This window comes from Cervus elaphus, chromosome 31 (assembly GCF_910594005.1).
Source record: "Cervus elaphus chromosome 31, mCerEla1.1, whole genome shotgun sequence".
Taxonomy (NCBI): Eukaryota; Metazoa; Chordata; class Mammalia; order Artiodactyla; family Cervidae; genus Cervus; species Cervus elaphus.
Window position 1 is genome coordinate 29,546,263 of NC_057845.1, and position 23,184 is coordinate 29,569,446.

At 37.9% G+C, this 23,184-nt stretch overlaps 1 protein-coding gene across 1 annotated transcript in view; it reads right to left on the bottom strand.

Moving 5' to 3' along the window:
- GBE1 (1,4-alpha-glucan branching enzyme 1) overlaps nt 1–23,184 on the bottom strand; it is a 290,669-nt gene that overhangs the window by 31,691 nt on the left and 235,794 nt on the right. Inside the window, exons 13-14 of the mRNA XM_043892923.1 lie at nt 2,434–2,618; nt 669–799 (exon numbers count right to left, since the gene is read on the bottom strand). Of these exons, the coding sequence (XP_043748858.1) occupies nt 669–799; nt 2,434–2,618 (316 nt within the window). The remainder of the gene's footprint in view (nt 1–668; nt 800–2,433; nt 2,619–23,184) is intronic.

A 23,184-nucleotide genomic window follows, 5' to 3' on the forward strand; every position in this document is an offset into this window, starting at 1 on the left:
ATTAATATTTGTCTTCTTCAGTAGTTTAGAAGCTCGATGAAGGCCGTGACTATATCTGCCAGGAAAATTCCTGTATTTCCAGCACCTCACACAGGGCTGACATGCAGGTGTTCAATAAATAGGTGCTCATAAAACATCTGTGAAATGAATGAATGGATGAGTAAATGAATGTAGACAGTATCTAAATGTTCTCCCTGATATTTCCTTTGCTTACACCTCTCATGCCCCGATTCCTTATCAGTTCAGACCCCCCAAAAAAGTGAGCTATGTCTTGTATTTTAGAAGACAGGAAAAAGAAAAGGAGGCTATCTTTACAAATACCATCTACTCACGCACTCCATGGAGAGGGAAAAGGAGATGCCTCTCAGAGGCAACTTATAAAATATTTTCATAAAAAGAAACAACAATCACCTCCTATACTACACATTGGATTAAAATATTACTTAAGAGAATGTTCATAATCATACTTTTTAGAGGCAGAATGGAGTTCAGGATTACTTTAGTGTAACTGAACTGAGCAAAGATACATTAATTATTTCAAGTCCCTCAGTTTTCAGATGAAGAAACTGAGAGCTATTGTCACCAAGATCAGCATTAGTCTTTCTTATACCCTATGATGTAATAAAAATTGAATGACAGTCATGTTCACTGGCAGCAAAAAAGGATATTTTCCTGGCAATGTTGTTCCAACTCGGTAATCAGTATAGCTCTTGTTAGGATGAAAGTTGAAGACAAAAAGAAGACTAGCTCTCTCAAAAGCAATGACCTTATTGTCTTCATGCTTTTCACTCACATGGGCCTGCAAGAAGTAACACATAGAATATATACAAATAATAGCCAGATGCTGCTATAAGTAAATTATTCACAAAAAGTTGTGTTTTTTTTTGTCTTTATTAACAGCCTTGTTATTAAGCCAAAAATGAAAGTGCTAGCATGTTATATTTTTTGAACATATTGAAATTTTGCCATATCAAAATTTTGCCCCACTGAGGCCAGCAGCAGTTTCAAAAATTGCTTAAAGAATATACAAATTTCACCAATCACTTGCAAACCTCAAACAAAGCACAGACAGAGGATTAGGTTTTAAGTAAAACCACAGTACCCGTGCTATACAGAAAGCACTTATGTGTGTCTGTGTGTGTGAGAGTAAGTATATTAGATCTACTTATAAGTGAATTTTCTTTAAGACTTTTGTTTTAGTCTATATACTAGTAAGTGAAGGCACATAAAATTATTTTTCAAAATATACTGTAACACTGTTATTATATCCAGATTTCTGAAGTTGCATTTTTCTTAAAACCTTTATAATATTGCATGGTTTTGTCAGATTCAAAAGCAATCAAAAGGCCTTGACAATCTACTTTTTTTTTTTTTTTGTCTAATGAAAGAGAGTTTCAAAAGCAATTACAACATCTACAAGCTCTCTTATTTTTCTACATCACATTTTACAGTAGGCAGTGAGAAGCTTTTGCTTTTTCAACCCTACCCTCTTCCAGCCCCAGCTCTGAGAGGACTTATTTCCATGCGTGTCAGCAGCACCACTCTTGGTAATTTAGAAACGTGAGCTAAGGCTCTAGAGTAAACAGCATGCCTTTTGGTATTCAACATTGTTCCTATTGAAAAGGAGCATCATTTTGCTCTCTCTTCTGGAAACAGCACTACTAATAAATGCGATTAGGGCATTCGTGTCATGTAGCCAATCTTCCTGAATGTATAAGTACCTTTGTTCAACCATTAAAAAAATTCAGAGACACCAAAGTAAAAACACATCAACTGTAATTTCAAACGGCACCAGTAAAAAGTAAATGGATTATAAGTAACACATACTATATGCTAATTTTTACAAAGGGGAAAAAAAAAGCCTGTATAAAATTTTCACCTGTTAATTACATTTTCTAAAACTTATTGAAAAACTGAGATTTTAATTCCAGAGGAGAGTCAGGCTCATGAAAAATACAAAACAGCAGGCAGGTATAATGGCATCTATTGAAATGACAAGTTAGAGACCAGTAAAGGAAAAATAAGAATAAAGAAATCTCCATGTTGTCAAAGTAGTTTCATTACGACAGCATAATTATTTATATAAAGAAAAAACAGTCACAACAATTAAGATGTTTCCACAGCAATTTCCAAAATGGATTCCATGTGGAGCTTCTGTCATTAGTTTTAACCAAGTGAAATAAAAATTACCAAATTTAAACAACAACGACAAGCTAACCAGGAAAGAAAGCAGGGAATTATGCTGAAGATTTTCGTGATCTGTTGGGGAGATTTTGGTGACATGTTTTGACAACTTGAAGTATGTCACAGGGCACCATGCGTGGAATAATAAAGTGCTGTTTAAGGGATCTGCATATGGATTTAAGTCAATTGTCATTCTAAGCATGTACGACACTGGTGACTATAACATAACATTGGGAGTAAAGAGCTTACCTGTGGAGCTGAAAGCCAACCACATCTTTCTTCCAATTTATTCATATCCCTGTCAAAGTTGTTTAGGAACTTATAGCGCAGAAGGTCATCATCAGTTAAATGAAACTGCCTTCGTGCATAATGGTAGCTCTCATTATTTCCTTTTCTTGGGAAGTCTAACCATTCAGGATGCCCAAATTCATTACCTGCATTTGAAAACAAACATCAACATCATCTGGTTAATATCAGCACTTCTTATTAAGATATCTCAATAATTATATGTTTAGAAGTCCTTGAAATCAGTTTAGGTTAATTTACTATAGCTATGCCCTGTGAAATATGCACAACCCAACTTTAGAAACAGCATAGTCAAGCACACAAAACTGCCAGCTTTCGGACTCAAAAGCCCAGTTCCAGTTTTAGCCTGGCCACACATTCCTTTTTCCACATCTCATTTTTTTTTTTTTTTTCATGTACAGACTGAAAACAGTATCTCTGTCATACTTATTTCATCTCTGAAATAATCTCTGAAATCTCTGAATCATTTTCAAAATCTCTTACTTCTATAATCTTTGAGATCTGTACCATGCTTTGCAATTTCCAAAGGTTGTATGTACATTATTTTTTGATCCTCCAAGGACTCCCTATCATATCCATTTCACAGATGAGAAATACAAAGCTTTTGACAGTTAAGGGATTTGCCCAACCTCACACAGATAGTAACTAGAAAAGCAACCATTAAAATCTAGGTCTTCTCATTAAAATCCAAAGTTCTTTCTTCCTCATCCCATTAGGCAAGTATGTTTTATACTTCAGGTGCTACAGAAACCCAAGTCATCAATTTTATTATTCATTTTTCCCATTTATTTCTCAGATCTATGCGCCACCATTAGACTTTTATCTTTAATTTAAATGTGGTATGTGTGTGGGTATGTGTGTATGTGTGTGTGTGCGCATGTGTACACCTGGCACATTATGTTGGGAACCCATTTAATATTATTTCTCATTGTAAAGATGAGAACTAGAAACCTTAGAGGCTCTAAAAGTGAAATAAAACAACAACAAATACACATTACACATTCTTCATTCTGAAAATCAAATTTAGATATTAGTAGCCTAATAGATTGGCTCCTGCTGTTTTCCTCAAGTTAGAGTTTTACTTTATGGCTTCTTCTTTCCCCCTAAATATTAAACACGACTTTCCAAAAGTTACTTATATTAGCTACTTTAATGCTGCAATTTTCTAAACCACAGATTTCTCCTTTGAGTTAGAAAGCATCACAGCTGACCCAAGTGTGTCCTACTGTAATTTAAATAGTTGCTAAGTGAAATAAGTCTGACAGAAGAAAGACAAATATCAATATGATCTAACTGGATTGTGGAGTCTAAAAAAAGTAACAGCAATGACCAATCAATCAACTGGGAAAAACAAGTTCATGGATAAAGAGAACAAACTTTTAGTTGCCTGAGGCAGAGGGTAAGAGGTGGGCAAAATGGGTGGAGCATCAAAGGATACAAATTTCCAGTTATAAAATAAAAAAAAAGAGATGTAATGTATAGAACAGTGACTATAGTTAATGATACAGAATTGTACATTTGAAAGCTAGGAGAGAGAATCTTGAGAGCTCTTATCAGAAGAAAAAAAGTTTCTGTAATTATGTATAGTGAAAGTGAAAGTCACTCAGTTGTGTCTGACTCTTTGTGACCCCATAGACTATACAGTTCATAGAATTCTCCAGGCCAGAATAGTGGAGTGGGTAGCCGTTCCCTTCTCCAGGGGATCTTCCTGACACAGGAATCGAACCAGGGTCTCCTGCATTGCAGGAGGATTCTTTACCAGTTGAGCCACCAGGAAAGCTACAGTGATGGACATTAACTGAACTTATTATGATGATCATTTTACAATATATACAAATACTGAGTTGTGTTGTCTATCTGAAACTAATATAATGTTATGTCAGTTATACTTCAATAAAAATAAAGGCAAAAATAAGCTGGTAAACTAGTATTCTAATAAATAAAAACTAAAAAGTTATAATATAATTCACTATGACTTACTGTAGAGTTGTTTTAAATGGTGAACTCTGCTAAGAAACACTGCAGTTTATATTTAGCTGTTCAGAACCATAGTCATCAAAATAAAAATAATATACAAACAAATATGTTTGTAGCAGCTTCATAAAAATTAAACTGTCTGCAAAAATTTTCTGTAATTCTAATTCAGCTTGGTTCAGTTCAGTTCAGTTGCTCAGTCATGCCCGACTCTTTGCAACCCATGGACTGCAGCACACTAGGCTTCCCTGTCCATCACAAATTCCCAGAGTCTACTAATTCTAATTTGTAAGCTAATTAATAAATTAGTAAACTAATTAATTCTAATAATTCAGTCTAAATAACATGTTTTATGACGCTGCCTGTGTGACAGAGGAAGGAATCATATTTCTAAATCTGCAGGCCTTTATTTACTTTGGCTTAGTTGCTAAATCGTGTCTGATTTTTGTTACCCCATGGATTGTAGACCACCAGGCCCCTCTGTCCATGGGATCTTCCAGGCAAGCATACTGGAGTGGGTTGACATTTCCTTCTCCAGGGGATCTTCCCAACCTACGGATCGAACCCTAGTCTCCTGCATTGCAGGCGGATTCTTTACCAACTGAGCTACCAGGGAAGCCCTATTATTTACTTTATGGTGTCTTAAAATGGTAAAGACTTCCCTCTGCTGCACTTAGGAGTCCTGCCTGGAGTTGGAGCTTGATTCACATCAGCCCATGCTGAACTCACTGCATAGCTGGTTCCATCATCCATTCAACCAGCAAAATGAGGCACCTCCAGAACTGTGGTTGAAAGTGAAAGAAAGTGAAGTCGCTCAGTGGTGTCCAACTCTTTGCAACCACATGAACTGTAGCCTACCAGGCTCCTCCATCCATGGGACTTTCCAGGCAAGAGTACTAGAGTAGGTTGCCATTTCTTTCTCCAGAGGATCTTCCCAACTCAGGGATCGAAACCGGGTCTCCTGCATTGTAGGCAGACACTTTACCGTCAGAGGCACCAGGGAAGTAACCTGATTAAGTACATTCATTTCTGATAATGAAGGTACCGCCAGTCTGAGGACTAGTACCTGTGGTACCAGTGGGTTTCAACTAGTGAGGAATTTGGGAGAGACTAGAAATGCCATAGGATAGCTTAGATATAACAGCCTACAAACTATATCGAGGCTCTCTATAGGCAAAATACTTTTACTTTGGTATGACCATGAATCTCTAAGTTGACTCCAATATTAATAAACAATTCCTTTAGCCTTTTTGCAGGGAGATCATTATATCACTACCATCAAGATTATCATAGTAGAAGCAACAACAAATGCTTAATGTTGGCTTATTAGGTACGAGGCACTATTCTAAGCATTGCACATGAATTAATTCTTTCTATTTTCAACAACACTGAAGTAGGTACTATTACGGTCGCAATTATATAGGTAACAGGCACAGAGAGTTATTAAGTAGTGAGGCCCTTGAGTTCATAAAGTCTGATTTTAGCACCCTGACTCTTGATTCCCACTCTACCATATTGCTCAGAAGTGGATACCATGGGAAAACAATGCAAAAATTGACCAAACTCTCATACATGGACAGAGATTCCAAGAAAATGGAATGATGTGCAAATAGTTGAAGTGAGGAGGTGAGATGGATAGAGGACTTTGGTTTAGTCATAAAATAGGACTTGTAGTGAGAAGAAGAGGTGAGACAGGAGGGATGAAGTTTAGATTAGGAGAAGTCTCATAATCTCCAGACCTTAAGCTACTTTTGAGTAAGGGGATGCAAAGCTCAGATGTGGTCTTTTATTAAAATATCTCTGGTACCATGTGGAAAAGACAACGGATATTGGAAATAGTTGAATGGTAGGAAAGCTAACACGGAATTCAAAGAATAGGATAAGAGATGACCAGATGCACTGGGAGTGGAGAAAAGAATGGCATGTCTCAGGTGGAAAAAAAAGGATTTGATTAGACTCTGTTGCATGGGTTTTAATTCCAATAAGAACATTTATGAGAAATATGAATTTAAGCAGTTGAATCTCTCCAGTAATCAGTTTCCTCATCTATAAAATAGCATAATAAGTCTCATATAAACTTTTTTAAGATTCAAGTGAGGTAAGTAAGGCAGTTGGTACAAGGTCTGGCAGCTGAAGCTTTCAATGTTTGGCAGTTTTATGTTTCCAATTCTGCTTAGGAAAGAATGATATAAAGGGCAATAGATGAGAGTTACTATAAACCTAAAATTTCTCGTTCCCCATCTTCTGAGGAGGGAACAGACCAGCCCAACTCTGTAGCAGACACACAAGTAGCCAGGATGAATTCAAGGCAGCTACTAGGCTATTCTTCACAAGGTTTCATGGTACAATATTATCCTTTCCTTTAAAGTGTGGAAACTCAATGCTGATATATTTATTCATATATGTAATAAAACACATTTCCCTAAGCCAACAGTCAACATTCTTTGAATTATCTACTATTTTAGATCTTAAAAAGCAGAATTGAATGTGCAAGTGATTTTGCTACAAGACACTCAGATTGACGGGGTAGATCTAGTTGCTAAGTTAAGAATCTCCTCTCTGCTCTCTTCCTTCATTATTCCTACTACATGTTCATCCTGAGACCACTGAACAAGCTCTCAGGTGTTATTTACAATTATAAAGACACACACATGCTATATACCATATGCATATATATGCAATACACTATGTATATATTATGCTATATAGTATATATTTTATAGTACATGATGGAATTCCAGTTGAGCTCTTTCAAATCCTAAAAGATGATGCTGTGAAAGTGCTGCACTCAATATGCCAGCAACTTTGGAAAACTCAGCAGTGGCCACAGGACTGGAAAAGGTCCGTTTTCATTCCAATCCCTCAGAAAGGCAATGTCAAAGAATGCTCAAACTACCACACAATTGCACTCATCTCACACACTAGTAAAGTAATGCTCAAAATTCTCCAAGCCAGGCTTCAGCAATACATGAACCGTGAACTTCCAGATGTCCAAGCTAGTTTTAGAAAAGGCAGAGGAACCAAACTGCCAACCAAACTGCCAATATCCGCTGGATCATCAAAAAAGCAAGAGTTCCAGAAAAACATCTATTTCTGCTTTATTGACTGTGCCAAAGGCTTTGACTGTGTGGATCACAATAAACTGTGGAAAATTCTTCAAGAAATGGGCATACCAGACCATCTGACCTGTCTCTTGAGAAACCTGCATGCAGGTCAGGAAGAAACAGTTAGAACTGGACATTGACCAACAGACTGGTTCCAAATAGGAAAAGGAGTAAGTCAAGGCTGTATATTGTCACCCTGCTTATTTAACTTATATGCAGAGTACATCATGAGAAAGGCTGGGCTGGAAGAAGCACAAGCTGGAATCAAGATTGCAAGGAGAATTATCAACAACCTCAGATATGCAGATGATACCACCCTTATGGTGGAAAGCTAAGAAGAACAAAGGAGCCTCTTGATGAAAGTGAAAGAGGAGAGTGAAAAATTTGGCTTAAAACTCAACATTCAGAAAACTAAGATCATGGCATCTGGTCCCATCACTTCATGGCAAATAGATGGGGAAACACTGGAAACAGTGACAGACTCCAAAATCACTGCAGATGGTGACTGCAGCCATGAAATTAAAAAATGCTTGCTCCTTGGAAGAAAAGCTATGACCAACCTAGGCAGCATATTAAAAAGCAGAGACATAGCTTTGTCAACAAAGATCAGTCTAGTCAAGGCTATGGTTTTTCCAGTAGTTATGCATGAACGTGAGAGTTGGACTATAAAGAAAGCTGAGTGCAGAAGAATGGATGCTTTTGAACTGTGGTGTTGGAAAAGACTCTTGAGAGTCCCTTGGACTGCAAGGAGATCCAACCAGTCTATCCCAAAGGAAATCAGTCCTGGGTGTTCATTGGAAGGACTGATGCTGAAGCTGAAACTCCAATACTTGGGCCATCTGGTATGAAGAGCTGACTCATTGGGAAAGACCCTGATGCTGGGAGGGATTGGGGGCAGGAGGAGAAGGGGACAATAGAGGATGAGATGGTTGGACGGCATCACCAACTCAATGGAGATGAGTTTGAGTAAATTCCAGGAGTTGGTGATGGACGGGGAGGCCTGGTGTGCTGCAGTTCTTGGGGTCACAAAGAGTCAGAACGACTGAGCGACTGAACTGAACTGAACTGATTGCACACACACACACACACACACACACACATAGCGTACAGTTGATAACATTCTACATAAAATTAACATTTTAGGCAGTCTTCTACAACTGTAGCCCTTTTCTGGCTGAAACACTCTTGGCATTTGAAGACCTCCTCATCTCCTAATATCTTCCCAATCTTCTTGAAAATATTCATGTGACCCAGGTCACAATTTCTGTTGCTTGCCATCTTTTCTAACTTCCTCAGGTAGACTGATAAGGTTAAAACATAAATTTTTCTCCAGAGTATAGTTGAACTTCTCTCTTAGTATCCTTCTTTGGAAGCCTAATTTTTATCAGTTCAGAAGTGAATAGTAAAGGCTTCCCAAGTGGTGCTACTGGTAAAGAATCTGCCTGCCAATGCAGGAAATGCAAAAGACACGGGTTCCATCCCTGGATGGGGAAGATCCCCTGGAGTAGGAAATGGTCACCTGTATCAGTATTCTTGCCTGGAAAATCCCATGGACAGAAGAGCCTGGTGGGCAACAGTCCGTGGGGTCACAAAGAGTTGGACGCGACTCAGCACACATACACAATTCAATAGTCAGCTAATTCAGTTCAGTCGCTCAGTCGTGTCTGACTCTATGCGATCCCATGGACTGCAGCACGCCAGGCCTCCCTGTCCATCACCAACTCCTGGAGTTTACTCAAACTCATCTCTATTGAGTCAGTGATGCCATCCAACCATCTCATCTTCTGTCATCCCATTCTCCTCCTGCCCTCAATCTTTCCCAGCATCAGGGTCTTTCCCAATGAGTCAGCTCTTCATACCAGATGGCCCAAGTATTGGAGTTTCAGATGGCCCAAGTATTAGAGTTTCAGCTTCAGCATCAGTCCTTCCAATGAACACCCAGGACTGATTTCCTTTAGGATGGACTGGTTGGATCTCCTTGCAATCCAAGGGACTCTCACGAGTCTTCTCCCACACCACAGTTCAAAAGCATCAATTTTTTGGCACTCAGGTTTCATTATAATCCAACTCTAACATCCACACATGACTACTGGAAAGACCGTAGCTTTGACTAGACAGACCTTTGTTGGCAAAGTAATGTCTCTGCTTTACAGTATGCTGTCTAGGTTAGTCTAACTTTTCTTCCAAGGAGCAAGTGTCTTTTAATTTCATGGCTGCAGTCACCATCTGCAGTGATATTGGAGCCCAAAATATTTTGCTCTAAAAGGAGTGGAAACAGTAAGAAACCATGCCATAATCTGGTTAAAAGTTAAGTACTCGCTCCCCTAAAACAGACACACATACACACATACATACACATGAAGCCTCAAGGGTTAATGGACACCATTCAAAAACTGATGTAATGTGAAATTAATTATTATCATTTATTTGAACATTCCAGCAGGAAAATTCACAGCCTTATAATCTATAATATAAATAAGGATTGATGAGTAGCATGATTAAAATCACATGAAGTAACAGATGCAAATTATTTAAAAGAGTACAAGATACAATATGTGACTCAATAAATCTCAGCTACAATTTTAGTGCTATATTTTCTTTTATTATTATTATACAAGTAATGTACTAAGTTATTTTTAAAATTCACAATTAAAAACAGATACACAACATCTGAAATCTTACCATATAACCACTTGCTACGGTCTGAGTTTGTTAGTGTTCCCCCAGCCAAATTCATATGTTAGAAATTAATCCTCAATATGATGGTCATGGGACATGTGGAAGGAATTTTGGTCATGAGGGTAGAGCCCTTATGATGGGAATAGTGCTCTTAATAATAGAGGCTGCACTGAGCTTTCTTCCTCCTTCCACCACAAAAGGACATGGCCTGTTAAAGGTCTCTCCCTCAACTATGCCGTCACTCTGATTGTAGATCCCTAGCCTTCAGAAACTGTGAGAAATAAATGTTTATTGTTTATAAGCCACGTGGTCTTTGGCATTTCATTATAGCTGCCCAAGCAAAATAATTTCACTATGTCCCTCTTGGTAAATACTGTATTTATTTTCATTTATATCTACAGCTATAGCTACACGCATGCATGCTAAGTCGCTTCAGTTGTGTCTGACTCTTTGTGACCCTATGGACTGTAGCCTGCTAGGCTCCTCTTTCCATGGGATTCTCCAGGCAAGAACACTGCAGTGGGTTGTCATGCCCTTATCCAGGGGATCTTCCCAACCCAGGTATCAAACCCGCACGTCACGTCTCCTGCATTGGCAGGCAGGCTCTTTACCACCAGCGCCATATAGCTCTGGGAAACCCCCAAGAGCTATATATCTGTATCTATATCTGTATGATACCTATACTGATATACATGGGCTTCCCAGATGGTTCTTAAACATTCATTAATCTTTTCAATAACATCTAAAGTTATTAACTATTAAGAAGAACATTTATTACATGAGGGCAAATTAAGTACTTGGAAAAATATTAGAAAGAGATGAAAGTGGTAACAATGTTTGGTATCATAATCCAATTTAGGATTTTGTGTCACTACTTTAAAGCATATTCCAATAAGCTTACTTAATATGGAGTATGAAATTAAACTTCTGAATTAGAAAAAAGAACTATTAAAAATATGACATGAAGAAGACCCTATTCTATTAGAGAATAATTTATTAATCTTTATAAGAGACTAATTTAGATTCTCTGAAAATCTCCTGGAGAGGCTTCTTTTTAAACTGAATGATAAGGAAAGTTGCATATAACAAAGAAATAGATAGAAAAATTATATTAGTGATTGCAGACAAAACATTTTAGAGTGGCTTTTGAATGTTATCTCTGTTGTAAATGACCTGACAAGGGGCAAATTAAGTTTAATGTAGACAAATGCAACATTAAATTTCATATTTGATTCAAAACTGTAAACATGAGCATAAAATAAATGGAAGCAAATCACAGAAAGACTTTCAAAGTGACCTTGGAATAACAGTGAACCATTCTCAGACTGAACAGAGAAAAGTGGAAAATGCCTGTTAGTATCTTATACTAGCTCACAGCTCACAAACCTAACGAAGAAAAATACCATCATTAAAACAAGTTAAGAATGTTCTTCTCAGCTATGGTCTACAAATTACTCAGGAAATGTAGCAGCACTTGAGAGTACAGTGAAATATGGCCAGCCAAATAAGCTTATAAGTAAGCTCTGCTGTATATAAAGATGGATGGGAAATCTAAATTTATTCAGGTAATGGCAAAGAAGGTAATTGATTTGTTTTAGTACAGATAACTTGATGGAATAGGGAACACAGGATCAGAATTAGAATTTTAATTTAATCAAATTAAAGAATATGTGTATATATATATATTCCTAAATTATATATAAATATGTTATGTTTACATGCATACATAATATATATATAGATTTCTCAATGAAAGCAACAGGCATTTATAACCTGGGATTCATGCTTCCCTACTGATTCCTGATCTTTTATGCAAAACGATGTATGTTCATCTGTGCATTTTTCTGAGGAGAGAAGGTATTCTTCATCTCCTCCAGGCGTCTGAGTCTTAAAAAGAGTAAGAACTACTCACTGTAATAGAATGCTAGGAACTAGAATAATGGAACACAAGTAAGGATTTCTAAGAAAAGAAAGTGAAGTTTCTCAGTCATGTCCTACTCTTCGTCACCCCATGGACTGTAGCCTGCCAGGCTCCTCTGTCCATGGGATTCTCCAGGCAAGAATACTGGAGTGGGTTGCCATTTCCTTCTCCAGAGGCTCTTCCCAACCCAGGGATCGAACCCAGGTCTCCTGCATTACAGGCAGACTCTTTACTCTCTGAGCCACCAGGGAAGCCCTGGTGGAAGGATTTCTAAGCTACATTAAAAAGATTAAAAAAAAAAAAAGTAGAAACCTAAATTGAAGAAGGCATTTTAAAAATCTTTGGCTGGTTTATTCAAAGGATAAGAGGCTTAGAAAAGTCACATTGAAACGAACTCTAGTGCAGAGAGTCAATGAGTGTGACTTCAGAGAACAAAACTTCCAAGTCCAAAAATATGCATTACAAGTAACCAGGCACTAACCATCAAAGCATGCTCTCTCTGTTCATTAAATTACGATTATGATCACTAATGTAATACATTGGATGGCACTTGTTTCAGAATGCATGGAGGATGGTAATTTTTTGAGCTGTCACTTGAGACATTTTGTAAGAAAAGTTACACTGCAGGCCATGATTCATTGCATTCAATATAGTAACTGAAGTGGGTGTTTTCAGAAATGAGAAGGCTGAAAGCTTTGTCTAAACACTTTAAAACAAACATGGGGAAGCCAGTGACTAACACTGCTATAGTTAATTAATGATTCTAGAAAATTCTACTAAGTTCTTTCTCTCCCTTTCCATTTCCTCTGTAAACAGCACCATTCATGTCTGGTTAATTGTGAAAAACCTCTAAGCACAAAGTTCCTATTGGGATTTCTTTTCCTGTAATTAATTTTTTTGCTGTTTGATGTAAAGGTCCAAACTATAAATTGACAAGAAGCCAGCTGGTACAGCGATGAAATTCAAGACAATGCAACTAATGAAAAAAGCCCTGCTCTGTTAGCTGAACGTTTTGATTAGCTACTTCGTGTGTTTTGTTTCTCTAAACTGTAATGCATACTAATTTTACCTAGGAATTAATTAAAGCCTATCACAGCCTCCATGCTGTGGATGTTATATAACTCTTTGTTGATACCAAGTTTATGTATATATGAGAAGGTGCAGTTTTAATGAGAATTAAAAAAAAAAAAAAACAACACACAACATTTTTGCTCCTACTCCTCTTGATGGTACCAAAGACTAACTCTTTAAAGGAAGTATCTATTTTAAAATCAAATGCTTTGACCTTTCACAAGGCTGTCAAGTCACCAGGAGGTTGTTGTTTGGTTGCTAAGTCATGTCCAACTCTTTGTGACCCCATGAACTGCAATGTGCCAGGTTTCCCTGTCCTTCACTATCTCCCTAGGTTGCTCAGACTCGTGTCCATTGAATCAGTGATGCCATCCAACCATCTTATCCTCTGCTGCCCCCTTCTCCTCCTGCCCTCAACCCTTCCCAGAATCAGGGCCTTTTCCAATGAGTCGGCTCTTCACATCAGGTGGCCAAAGTACTGGAGCTTCAGCTTCAGCATCAGTCTTTCCAGTGAATATTTCCTTTAGGACTGACTGGTTTGATCTCCTTGTTGTCCAAGGGACTCTCAAGAGTCTTCTCCAACACCACAGTTCAAAGCATCAATTCTTTGGCGCTATACTTTCTTTATAGTCCAACCCTCACATCCATTCACTGGCACCTCAATTCAATTCAATCCTCTGGCACCACAATTCAAAAGCACCAGAAGGCGGGGCACAGTATAAAATTCTTTTTCTATATTAGGGAGTGTGATCTCCCTTTTCAGAAAAGTAAACCTGCTATCCAGTCTTCCTCCCACCTTAGACACTGATCACCAAGGCTCCAGGAAGCGGCTACACCAGCCGCTTCTTCACTTTCCACAGCATGCACTAGACCTACAACAGGGACTTCTATTTATTAAGGTTGGATGTTTCCTTTTACAGTTGGTAAAAGTCTAACATCATCTCATTTGAACAGAAACAAAATATAACTATCTGACCCAGAAGAGGAGATAAGGGGTGGCATGCCAGCTGAGGCACCAGAATAAAACTCAGCAGTGTCACTGGGATTTACCCTTAAAGTCTGTCACATCCTGCATCCATGCCCTGAAGATTTTAGGCAGTTCTTTGCTGATATTAAGTATATTTATATGTATACATATATTATGTATACCATTCCTTGATATGATCCAAAGGAAAATATTTTATAAAATCAAGGAAACCTTAATGCCCATTCCTTTTCATTGTACCAAAGACTACTTTAAAGTCAAATGGTATGGTCTCTGGGCCTCTGGGTTCTCTGGATCTTCCCTGGTACACACTCCTCATGCAAGTCAATGATTATATTCTGAGCCCCATGACTCCCTATACTGGCCAGATGCTCAATTGTAACAGTAGATCATAATGTTCAAAGTACTGAAGTGTATTCTGTGTATTAGATAATGTGCTCAGTGTACAACAGCACAGTCCCTGCCCTCATAGAGCTTACAATCTAATAAGGAGGAAAGGCAGAATTAAGCAGCTCTAAGAATACAGTTTTCCTTAAAGAGGGGAAGTGGGTGAGAAATGATGTATGGGATCATTAAGAGCCAAAAGGACAAAAAATCTTAGGGGAGGAAAGCAGAGAGTGGCAGCAAATCTCCTCCAAGGGCAAATTGTAAATGTCCTGAGATGACAGCAGGTTAGGGAAGAGAGGTCAGAAATTATGCCAACATCAGGAAAGGGGGAGAGCCAGACTTGGGGGTCAACTGTGGAATTCTAGAGTTTCCCTTGCTATTCAAAACCAAACAAGCAACAGTCTTTGCATACTAGTTGTGTATAGAGTTTGTCAAAACTTAACAGGGTAACTGATGCCAAGGCAGTGGATGAAATTGCCTGGGGAGAATATGCAGGTAAGAGGGGCAGAAAACAGAGTATAATGGGACATAAGACACACTCATATGGCTAGCTGGGGCAGAGGAATAGGACCCTGGAAAAGCTTGCAGAGGAAAAGCCAAAGTGAGAGGAGGAAAACCATGATGGGGGGTAGAGACTAGAGACTGACCCCTGAGAAGGAGTGTTTCCTAGAGGAAACTGTGGTAAACAGAAATAAGTGCTGCCAAGTTAAACCTGAAGCCTGGGGACTTCCCTGGTTCCAGTGGCTAAGACTCCATGATCCCAATACAAGGCACGGGGGTTCGATCCCTGGGCAGGGAGCTAGATCTCACATTGCACAACTAAGATCCCCCATGCTGCAACTAAGACTGGCACAGCCAAATAAATATACCTATGTTAACATAGACATGTAATAAATATACAATATATATATACACCCATAACCTGGGGCCCTATAATAGACCGAGTAACAAGAGAGGACACTGATGAAAGGAAAGAGAGCAAAGGCCATGACGTCTGAGGGTAAAACCAAAGAATCGAAAACTGTGGTGGTTCAGTCACTAAGTCGTGTCCGACTCTTGGCAACCCCATGGACTGAAGCCTGCCAGGCTCCTCTGTCCATGAGATTGTCCAGGCAAGAATACTGGAGTGGGTTGTCATTTCCTTCTCCAAGGGACTTTCCCCACCCAGGGATTGAACCCGGGTCCCCTGCCCTGTAGACAGATTCTTTACCAACTGAGCTACCAGGGAAACACTGTTACGTGAGAAATAAATGCTTTGTTTTTTGTTTCTATTTGTTCTATGTTTTTCTGACAGGTAGTATACTGAAGTAACGACCTGGGAGAGAAGAGTTCCTGTTAGCTATATGCAAACTTTGTATTCATAAATTTTAAATTCTAAAGCATTTTATGGTGTATGTGTTTTGGTCCAGTTGGCAGGAGCGACCGGCTCAGGGTCAGGCACACCCGTGTTTGCACACGCGCAGGGCATGCACGCTCAGCTTGGGGCCTGCACGGCCAGCACATACATACCATACACACCACAGTGCGTGTGTGCTCAGTCCTGTCTGACTTTCTGTGACCCCATGCATGAACTGTGTAGCCCACCAGGCTCCTCTGTCCATGGGATTCTCCGAGCAAGAATACTGGAGTAGGTTACCATTTCCTCCTCCAGGGGATCCTCTCAACCCAGGGATCAAACCAGTGTCTCTTGTGTCTCCTGAATTAGCAGGCAGATTCTTTATGAGTATGTCACCTGAGTATATATATTTTCTATGTTAAGAATTAAAAAAAAAAGTTTAGTATACCATTAGGTTTCCTTAAAATTCCTATAAGAAATTTACAAACTAGTATTTTGAACAAAAGACACAGTAACATCCAGTCCTTCATCCCCTAAACAAAGGGCATGGTGGCCTGAGTCAAACACTGCGTCTGCGCTCTCACTCCACCTAATAATATTTTCGTGACTATTGTCCATGCCCGTGACACTGTGACAGCTTCAAGGGACCAGGAACAGTGCTTCTGTTGGAGCTGCGATAGTGAGTCTGGTCAATACCCTCATTCTGCCCTGCTCTCCCCAAACTCCCCCTGATTAACTGCGTATAAAAAGTTCTTAAGGCAATGACCAAATGAGCTCTGGGCACCTAGGAAAAACAACTTTCAACTTGAACTACGCTTGGTCCATGGCCAAACCAAAAAACTCCCTTTACTTATCTACATGATTAGAATTGCTTTGGGTGATAAGTTCCCATCAATAAAGCATGGATGGGGTGAAGTAAACGCTTATCGCAAGTATTTTGGTAATATTGTGAAAAAAACCCCAAGAAAACAAACAAAAAATACTCAACTATCAACAACTTTATGAACAAAATCAGATTAATTTTATATTACCTATAAGTGTGGTTGAATAAAAGTAGACACGTTTATAAACCAGACATTTAAAAAGCTAAAGAATTAGCATTATTATATTGAAGGATAAGTATATATTCTTTGATGCTTTTATTTAAATCAAGAAAAGGAAATAACACTTTAAATAAATGAAATGTAATCATAAAACTATATTCAAATAATAAAAGCAACAGTAATTACTTGAGAGGCCTCTATATACACAGACTCTGTGCCAGAATTTTCAGTTATTTCAAATAATAGTCACCAAAAAACCTGGTGGCTCAGATGGTCAAGAGTTCACTTACAGTGAAGGAGACCAGGTTCAACCCCCGGGTTGGGAAGATCCCCGGGAGAAGGGAATGGCAACCCACTCCAGTATTCTCGCCTGGAGCAATCCAAGGACAGAGGAGCCTGGAGGGCTGCAGTCCATGGGGTCACAAATCTTCAAACAGGACTGGGCGTGTAACACTTTCACTTTTATGGGAGGGGATGTTATTCCTATTTTCAGATAATAGATCAGGGAGGTAATATAACTAAGGATATAAGGCATAAAGTATCAAGATTAGTATTGAAACCTATATCATCTATATTCTTCCATTGTATCTGGCATTGGGTACTTAATTTGGATAACACTAGTTGGAAACCTATTATGAAAGTACAGGCATTAGGGAAGACAATGAAAGAGCTATAAAAAGAGGCAAAGGTATAGATTTCCAACCCCTCTCTCAAGGGTTCACATAAATTACACCTGTTACTGCCTTCTGCTCCCTTTGTGCCTCGTATGTTCTGTTACTCCAGCTGCTACTTTCCAAGTGGTAGCCAGTTCGTCTCCATGAGGCCTTTTTAAAACTCCTGCAGGAAGACTTTGGTGGTTGTGCTTCCATTGTTACTTAGATATAAATTTTTCCCTCGTTAAAACAATTACTTAAATAGTGTAAAATTTTTTAGTATTTGTTATTTTGTTTTTGCTTGTCTCCATTAGACTGGGGATAGACATCCTATATCCTAGTTATCCGATATTTTTATGAGCCATATTGCCTGATTGAATAACAGGTACAGAGTACACATTCAAGCATTTATTAAGCCCATTTTGAAAGGAAAAAGTGAAGGAAATCTGATTCTCTTCGTAGGCTATAAACTGCTTATGGAAAGTTCTATTTTACTTTTTGATTATACAGGTCACAGCACAGGGACTCAGAAAAAGAACATTTATAACAATTTTTTAAACTAATTGCAAAGTTGGTCTTTATAAGTCCATAAGAAAAACAGATAAAAGTGCTTGGGGTGGAAAGGGGATAGATAAAGAGCACAGCCACATTACCAGGGAGGGGAAGATCTATGTGCATCAGAAGAGAACCTCAGTTCTCTATTTCCCACAGGCCTCTTCTGGTGTTTTCCTCTGAATGTCATGCCAACAGGAGGTAAGATTTCAAATAGTCCATGTTGCTCTGTATACTTTGATTTACATTCCATCTTTGTGGGATAATGTTGTTTTAAAATAAACAATAAAAGTATAATTAAACCAGGGATAAGACAATGAACAACATAAATGAGACTGAATTGAGAATAATTGCTATGCAAGCACCATTTCTTAAGAGCTAGATATTACTTTCTTAAGACAATTGATAGCAATAGGAATGGATTTTTCCCATTCATTACAAAACCATTTGGATGCTACATGAAGCAGAGGAATAACAATACTCTTTGAGGGGAAGTGACAATACTCTTTAAGGAAGAAATGGTGGGAAAGGGGGCTTCTTTAATAAAATCCTAATTGAATTCAGATTTTTTGCAAGTAGTTACAAATGTCCTAGAAAATGATTTTGCTGACAGCCATGTAAAAACTGTAAAAGTTTTACATGTGAACAGGGCACCCACTGAAAGACTTCACACCTTTTTAGGTGGTAGAAAACAAGCCAGGAAAATAGGGATACAGAACAGAGAATATACTGACTAATTATAAAACTGATTGTACACATGGTTTTGTGGCTACTCTAACTTTAGGTTTAGATGCAAAAGTTTAGTAGTGGAGTCAGACTGTATTATTTTCCGCTAAAATTTGCCTATAATTTAGGATATGTTACCACTAAATCAGGATCAGTTTCTCGTGGCCACAGCAAGCATATGTAGTAATAGGGATTAACACACTTCCCTAATGAATTATTAAGAGCTAAGCAGACACATTTAGAAAGGAAGCACATAACCACAGGAAATAAGCCTGGAAAGAAACTGTTCATTTCAATTCTCTGTACTCCATAACCGACATCCGTTTCACTCAATCTTGGTATCATTCCCAGGCTAGATGAGTATTTCTGTAAGAATCTAAGGTTCTTTCAAGGCCCAGCCTGGATGCAGTTTTTCTGAAGTTCAATCTCCCATAGCCTTTCTTCTGTAGGCAGCAACTCTAACTCCCTGGTAGAGAGACTTAACTACCTACTTATAACTTAATCAAAGAACCAGTACCAGTTTGCCGCTGGACGATGCTTCCAGCCTTCCCAGTTCCTGCCAACAGCTAGTTATCCTTCTCTGCTTCCCTGCTGTCAGCTCTTGCTTCCTCTCAGGCCCACTGGAGGCAGAGAAATGAGAAAAAAAAAAGTTCCTAGCAGCACGGTGGCTTGTGGGAAACACTGTGAACTTTCTCCCCCAGCAGGAAGAAAGGTTCTTAGTACTTGCACTTGCTTGCTTCACGTGTCTCCTTTTGCTCTGAATAAAACAGGTTGTGAATTTTAAAAATGCAATGGCGAGTTTATGAATTGCCCAATAAACTGACTTTGAAGGCAATTAAACAGGAGGGTTCAAAAACACACAAACAATCTTCATGTCTTTAATATGAATATGTATGGCTGAGCCCTTTGCTGTCCTGAAACTATCACAACATTGTTAACTGGCTGTACTCCAATATAAAGTAAAAAGTTTAAGAAAAACAAAAAAATAGAAAACTAAGGCAACAACAACAACAAAATATTTAAAAAGTAAAGAATCCGCCTGCCAATGCAGGAGATGTGGGTTCATTCCCTGGTTTGGGAAGATCCCCTGGAGAAGGAAATGGCAACCCACTCCAGTATTCTAGCCTGGGACATCCCATGGATGGAGGAGCCTGGTGAGCTACAGTCCATGAGGTTGCAAAAGAATCAGATACAAATTAGTGACTAAACAACAACAGAGGGAAACAATATGAAAGATGCTATCATAACAGAACACATAGCTTAATTGGAAATGAACATAGTGTCTTCTTAAGTAATATAAAGAAAGCTACTCAGAAGTAAATGCTATAGCTTGCCTAAATAGCAAAGAAATATTCAAGAGCCTCTAATTACACTAAAAATATATTAAAATAAGCATCCAGAATTGTGGTTCAACAGGGACCAACTGTGGCCTCTCACAAATTGGTACACTAATATATATAAATACTATCTCAAAGTTGTTCCCAAACTTCTTGAAATTTTACATAGAAACACTGTATCTTTTCAGGGGGGAGAAAGAAACTTTTAACATTCCAAGTGACAGATGTCAAGACTCAGGAAATACCTAAATATTCATAACTTAGCAGACATTCTAAACAACCATCCAGGAATATATACATATTTGCTTTAATGTTATTCCTGGGACCCATTAAAAGGAAACTATATAGGAATACTGGGAGCACAGAGTAAAAATACACCAAGAGGTAAACTCCACTAACTGACTTACATAACTCACATTCAATTGCAGTTTTATGTTTTAAATAATTTTTTAATATAACAAAATCCAGTCTTCATTAAGTAATTTCTCTTATAAAAATTAGAAAATAAAATTATGTGTATACAGTGAGTAAAACATGGGATATAGATACAAAAGACATGAATTTTAAGACTGTCGCCATATATAACCTCAAATTGTATAACTTTCCCTGATTTGTAATATAATTAAAGCTTACCATTATTAAACACATTGCATTCAAGGTATTATTCCAAAGACTTAATATCACTAAATATTTTAATTCTTACAAATGCCCAATAAAATAGGTATCATTATAATCCTATTTTAAGATGATGAAGGTGAAATTCCAAAAAATTAAGTAATGTGACATGGGTTATACAGCTAGGAAGTAAAGGAGTCAGGATCAGAATGTGGGCAGACTGTCTACAAAATTGAATTCATAACCATTGTGTTATACTGTCTCAAAATGAAAATTATAGAAAGAATACTGACTTTGCAGGTTGGTTGAACTAAGTGAAATTATGCATGCAAAAATGCTTTATACACTTTAAAAGTTTAAAGAAATGCAATATAAATAGAAGAATTATGTAGGAGTCTATATAGAAAAAAGGACGTGAAGAGTGAGGATGCTGTGACTTGGCTACTGCCTGTACGTTACAGACAAGCAAAAGGAAGGGGAAACTGAAATGACTCAAGAGTTCACCCACTGGTTACTAAGGACAGCTGATGACACTTAATATTTGAAAGGCATCACAATATGTGGGGAAGATGATTTCAGTTTTGGATTCAGTGACTTTGAGGATCCAGGAAGATACCATGTAGAGATCTCAGGCAGGCAGTTTTCAAATTTATGTTTGTAGTTTAGAACAAAAGGTCTGATTCTGTGATATCGACTGGGGGATTATCTGCATTAAAGAGATGGACAAAGCCTAAAAGCAGATGAGCCTTCTGAGAAAGAGCAGGGAAAGAAAAAATTAAAGAGGCCCAGGACAACCCCTGAGGAAGTATATACATTGCAAAGAGAAACAGGTGAAAAGGAGACTGTGAAGGAGATGGGGTCATGGTTGATACAAGAAGGAAGGCAGGGGAGGAAGACACGAGAGATGTCCGAGGAAACGATTAAGAGGGTTCAGGGAGTGGGTGCAAAGACCGGCAGGTCAATGATGGTCTTAGAAATCAAGTATTTCATAGCTTCCTCAGATTAACTTCCTAGTTATTTTATAATTATCAAAATAATTACAACAAATGTGTATAAAAACCATGGTGAGAAGAGCTGGTTCTGGTCCGATGTTTACTACTGCTGACGCTGTATGTTTAGCCACACTAAAAAGGAGATATCTATTTCTTTATTTAAGATCAGCTTAAAAACAGAAACAATTTAGGTGTCACTAAAGTACACCATCAAGTTGCAGGGGAAATACTGGTTGGCATAATGTATCTCGTGATAAGGGTCAGAAAATAGCAAATATTATGCTAATCATTAAAGTTAAAACAATTTTTATCAGTAAGTCATAATAATTGTATCTGTCTTTTCAAGTTAATCTTGTTAAGATAAAACAAATATGGAAATGTTTCTGACTTACAAGGAAACATGTGTTCTGTGTACCAATTGTTAGTTACAAGATAGAAACTGATTTTAGGAAACAAAACTATTAATACAAATGGATTTCAATATACAAAATACTTGTATATATAATGATTATTTTCTTATCCTTGAAAGCAATTTTCATAATATGCATATAACAGTATCAAGATATTAGAACTTTTTCACAATTTAAACATGTGACTAAAGAAAACTGATTAAGTATGAACAGATACCCTTGTCCTTCACTAAAAAAAAAAAAAAACGATAGGTGTCTATAGAAAGAAAAAGTATAATGTAAAAGTTTCAGCTCTTTATCTAAAGCTGTCTGGCCTTTGATGTTACATTTGCTCAGGCAATTCTTGCCCTCATTTAGTTGGGGGCAGCATATATTGACAAGGGAAAAAGACAAAAGCGAAGAACAACAAAAGAATTAAGTTGGGAGTAGCCTGGCAGTCATCGAAAACTTTTTTTTTCATTTTAAAAAATACTTAAAACTTAAATCTATTCTTTCTTAGCTAGTTGAGGAATCTTTTCCAACAGAATAAGAACTCTCATCGATATCACTGTTAGGAAGAATATGAGGCCAACGTCTTTGCTTCATTTTTCAAAAAAAACATTTAGTTACATGGGAATGGCCGAACCAGGGCAAAAATTTTTTGTGTCTACTCTAAAAGTAGAATCTATGCATCAAACTAGAAAATTGAAACAATTATCCTTGAGACACTACTTTGAGATAAATAGAATCTAGAGGGCAACATTTAAATAGAAGGCCTAGAGTTACAATGAATAATGCCGTGTTTTTCAATCTTTTTGTCATTGCCCCCCCCCAACCGACTACACACACACACACAAACCTTTTAAAACTGTTTTTTTTTTTATCCCAATCACTTCCAACACATGAAATTTAAATAGTGCAGATAGACTA